Below are 4,482 nucleotides of genomic sequence, written 5' to 3'. Positions count from 1 at the left end.
ACTCAGATTCATGCAAACCTTTGCACAATGACAAGGAGAGGTGAGGTGAAGTGGAGTTAAACGTCGCGTCCAAGATTATTGCACTTATATAGCGACGTGCATGTACGTGTGTGTGTTTGTGTGGCCGCTTGTACTAGTCCGGACTGATGCCGATTTATAGTGCTAGCTCACTGCCGCAGTTTAACATAAACACCCCACTCAGACACAGTATACTGACTCCGAGCCGACCAGTCCTTGTTTTAGCCCCTTACTGCCGAGGACCAGACAGGGTAACAACAATACCATCTTTTAACGTCTTTTGGTATGACGCGGCCGGGGATCGATCCCCGGACCCTCCGCACTCCGGGCGGACGCTCTACCGCAAGACCACGGAGGCGGTCTGCACAATGACAAAGCACTCAAAGCACCAATGAATATATTTATAGGTTTGAAACAAAGGCTTATATTAGAACACAAATTAGACTTTACAGATCCTCAAAATGACCTTTCCTATCAAGAACATTCAGCCCTTGACATCACAATGACCCACTGTGTCTGTGTCGACAGTATTTGATGTCGAGCCAGTATAAGGTATCACACAAACAAGTATGAACCCCATACGACAATTCTTCCAATTCATACTCTTTGGAGCGTGTAGGACAATACGGCTATCACTATACCCCCCACAGGAACACAATGCATTATACACATCGGAATTGTCCAAAACAGTTCAGTTAGTTGTTAAGCAACAAACAGCAAGGTCATGTGACGTTTTTATACCCACACTGGGATTACCAAGCGGACGCACCACAATTCTAAGATGTAAACAATCGAATCCTTTCAACGTTACATTGACAATATATTTGTTTGTTTGTTGTTGTTTAACGCCGACCTCAGCAATATTCCAGCTTTATGACGGCGGTCTGTATAAATAATCGAGTCTGGACCAGACAATCCAGTGATTGACATCATGGGGATCGATCCACGCAACTGGGATCGATGACCCTGCATCAGCCAAGTCAGACCACCCGATCCCGTTAGTCGCCTTTTTACGACAAGCATAGTCGCCTTTTACGACAAGCATGGATTGCTGAAGACCTATTCTACCCCGGGTCTTCACGGGCCCGCCTCTTACCGACAACAGGTATTCAGTCAAAGGGATCAAAACCGTATTAAATTTTAGTTTACGGTTTGTCACCTCCAACAGGGATTTACATTCCTGTCGACCGAAGCCTCAACATGACATACGCAAAAACATGCGAGCCTTCTTATCACAGTTGAAATGTCTTTCACCGGCTGTAGTCATCCTTACATGGTTATTTCGTGTTTATTGAAGGACGCTTGAAATATCAGCTCCTCGTCAGTTCCAATATTGTCAGATTTTATTAGTCTGTTCTTTTGTCACTGAGGGGCACGGGTGGACCAGTCGTCTATGGTGCCGCAATTCGCTGTACAGAGTTGCGTCTCTTGGGCACGCCAGAAACCTATGATTGTGGGGTTCGAATCCCGGTTCGCCCCGATTATGTTTCTAGATTTGTCAGCACCATACCCGTGCTCGTTGGTTTCACGTCCGAGACCTGCATCACTTCGGGCTTTCCTCCAACTTTACGCCGACATACAGTGATATCACTGGAATACTGTCACTGCCGCTGTTATTTCTTCTGAAACCTATTCCGTGGAATGATAGCCCTGGGGGCCAGTTTGACAGGCTTCACAGCCAGTGGTTTACTCTGAGCTGATATGTCCTGGATAGTCCTTTTCATTTCGTTCATTTCTTTCTTCTGATCTCGCAGAATCTCTGTGAAGGTTGCTTGACTATCTTCAACTTTCTTCTCCAAAGCTGTGTTCTTCTCCTTCATCTTTTCCATCTCATCATTCAAGTTCTCGACAACCCCCCTTTGTTTCTCCAGTTCCCCTCTCAATACTGAGTTATCTTTCTCAAGCTTCAACACATCCTCCTTCAGCTTCTGTATCTCTGCTCGTGCAGCTTCAAGCTCCTTGTCCTTCTGCTTCAGTTGCCGGTGCATTGAGTTGATGGTAGACACAGTTTCTTCGCTCGTCTTTGTCAAACTTTCTATCTTCTCTAGAGTCAGGGACATATTTTCTATGCCATCTTTTAATGAATCTATATCTCGTTTAGTTGCACCTGTTCTGTGGAACGTGATCTCCATGCTTTTCATCCGTGTTTTAAGCTCACCGAGCTCTTTGTTGAGTTCGTCCACCATCCTTCCATCTCTGATCAGCATGGCGATTTCATCTGCAGTGTTTTTCTGGCAAAGTTTGTCGGCTAGGTCCATGTAACCTTTTTCTTTCAAAGCCGACACAAACTCAGTAAAGGCGTTTGGTCCTCTAAATACAATGGTGTTGAGGAAACGTTTGGCTCTTTCAATTTTTGAATGGCATGCTTCAATTTCTTGACGATCAGGAAAGTCTAGAATTCCTTTTGAAAAGAGTGTCCCAGTTATATCCTTTGCTTCCAGTATCTCTTCTATTTCGGAGGTGTATGCCCTGATACTCATTTCTTCGTCTTCTCTCATTTTCCCCTTTTCAGTGACCAGCCGAGCCATTGTAAATGTAGTTTTGTCAGCCTGAGGATATACAAAATAAATCAGACCTCATAAATTCAAATGCCCACTATGTCCTTTCGATGTAGTTTCTTACACCATTATCAAGCTAGAGTGGCACTCCAGCTTGATAGGGGGCACGGGTGGCCCAGTCGTCTAAGGCGCCGCGATTCGCTGTGCAGAGTTGCGTCCCGTGGACACGCCAGAAACCTATGATTGTGGGTTCGAATCCCGGTTCGCCCCGATTATGTTTCTAGGTTTGTCAGCACCATACCCGTGCTCGTGGGTTTCACCGAAGTGGTAAACGTCTGAAACCTGCATCACTTCGGGCTTTCCTCCCACATTAAGCTGACTCGCCGCGATATAACTCGAATACTGTTAAAAGCGGCTTTAAACACAACTCACTCACTCACTCCAGCTTGATAACGGTATAAGAATCTACATCGAAACGTCGCTATATGTAATAAACCAGAAGTTGTTATCCATAAAGTCGACCGTGTTCTTACCTACTCTCCAACTTCCAAAATGCCAATCAAACAGTAAGTAAACCTTTTCTATCTTGATAAAAAACATGAAGTAGCTTATATCAACGAACAATAACTTGTAACTTGTCTCGTGATAGTAAGATTTTATGCAAGTAAGGCCCACTTTCCGGTTACTGTATAACAACAACACGGACTAAATGTCAATAAACAAAAGTCAATAAACTTCAAAATCAAAAACTGTGTGCGCTTACCTGAATTATTTGACGACGAAAACAGTACGCTCTTATCACCACAAATATGCATGAACTGAAACCTGATTCAGAACACAAGACATCACACAATAAACTAATTCAAGCGTAACTCAAGTTAAAGGTAGAGGTATCGCTTGTTGACTAGAAGGTTCGATTAGCAAACCCTATATCATCTGTACAATGTTAGATAACCTTATAACCCTGTGCTTAGGTAAGCTGAGTGTCATAGTTATGTTACTGTCACGTTAATACGGAGAGTTGGCCATGCCTACTGTATACCGTAGTGCGATAAGAAATGACGGTCCTGGTAGCGCTTGCCGATGCTTTAGTGAAAAGTGATCAGATATAAAGTTAAGTTAACACGGCTATGAATGTATTCTACATGCATTTATGCACAATATTCGCACAACGAGACAAGAGGACAATGGATGGAAAAGCGCATCTTATATTTTACCAAAGTAAAGCAACAATCACAAACGATTAGCGGATATTCCGAATTACAGTACACTACGGTTATAACGAACTCAAAGGGACCACTAAATTTAGTTCGCTATAACCGTAGTTCGTTATAAGCATATATACAGCATATAAATTAAACAACAAATGGACGGGACTAAAAAATAAGTTCGTTATATCTGTCAGTTCGTTATAAGCGTGTCGTTATAACCGTAGCGACTTGGCTGATTGCGTGTCTTCATATAAATATACATAAGATTATGCTGCATAACTACATAAGGTTGTGTTCAATGGATAGTTTGTTTATTTCACACCCCTGTGTTCGTTCAGCCTAAATTTATGTTTACAAAACTCTTTTTTCGAAACGGGTCTTTTTCATATTATTTATTTCTGTAATTTGTTTTTTTCTATTCATGTGTACACTGCATCCTGGATAAACGTCCGTATACTATTGACAGAAGGTGAGGTGAGGTGAAATGGGGTTTAACTGCGTCCAAGATTATTGTACTTATATAGCGATGTGCATGCACGTGTGTGTGTGTGTGGCCGCTTGTACTAGTCCGGACTGATGCCGATTTATAGTGCTAGCACACTGAGATACCATGCCGCAGTTTAACATGAATACCCCACTCAGACACAGTATACTGGCTCCGAGCTGACCAGTCCTTGTTTTAGCCCTTTAATGCCGAGCGCCAGACAGGGTAACAACAAGTACCATCTTTTAACGTCTTTTGGTATGACGCGGCC

The 4,482-nt window shown here is 43.1% G+C and overlaps 1 protein-coding gene across 1 annotated transcript; it reads right to left on the bottom strand.

Annotated features, from left to right (window-relative positions):
* Window positions 1–991: 991 nt before the first annotated feature.
* LOC124148723 (chromosome partition protein Smc-like) lies at window positions 992–3,436 on the bottom strand. The gene is made up of 2 exons (XM_046519980.2): window positions 3,280–3,436; window positions 992–2,567 (listed from the first exon to the last, which is right to left on the bottom strand). Exon 2 carries the CDS (start codon window positions 2,544–2,546, stop codon window positions 1,632–1,634), a length of 915 nt encoding a protein of 304 aa, XP_046375936.2. The 5' UTR covers window positions 2,547–2,567; window positions 3,280–3,436; the 3' UTR covers window positions 992–1,631.
* Between the last annotated feature and the right edge of the window lie 1,046 nt (window positions 3,437–4,482).

This window comes from Haliotis rufescens, unplaced genomic scaffold (assembly GCF_023055435.1).
Source record: "Haliotis rufescens isolate VD_foot unplaced genomic scaffold, xgHalRufe1.0.p SCAF_3, whole genome shotgun sequence".
In the NCBI taxonomy this organism is placed as follows: domain Eukaryota; kingdom Metazoa; phylum Mollusca; class Gastropoda; order Lepetellida; family Haliotidae; genus Haliotis; species Haliotis rufescens.
This window is presented reverse-complemented; position numbering and strand designations above follow the sequence as displayed.

Bases quoted from the DNA above. Each gene is read 5' to 3' on its own strand.
- LOC124148723 (XM_046519980.2), bottom strand. From the start codon at position 2,546: ATGGCTCGGCTGGTCACTGAAAAGGGGAAAATGAGAGAAGACGAAGAA.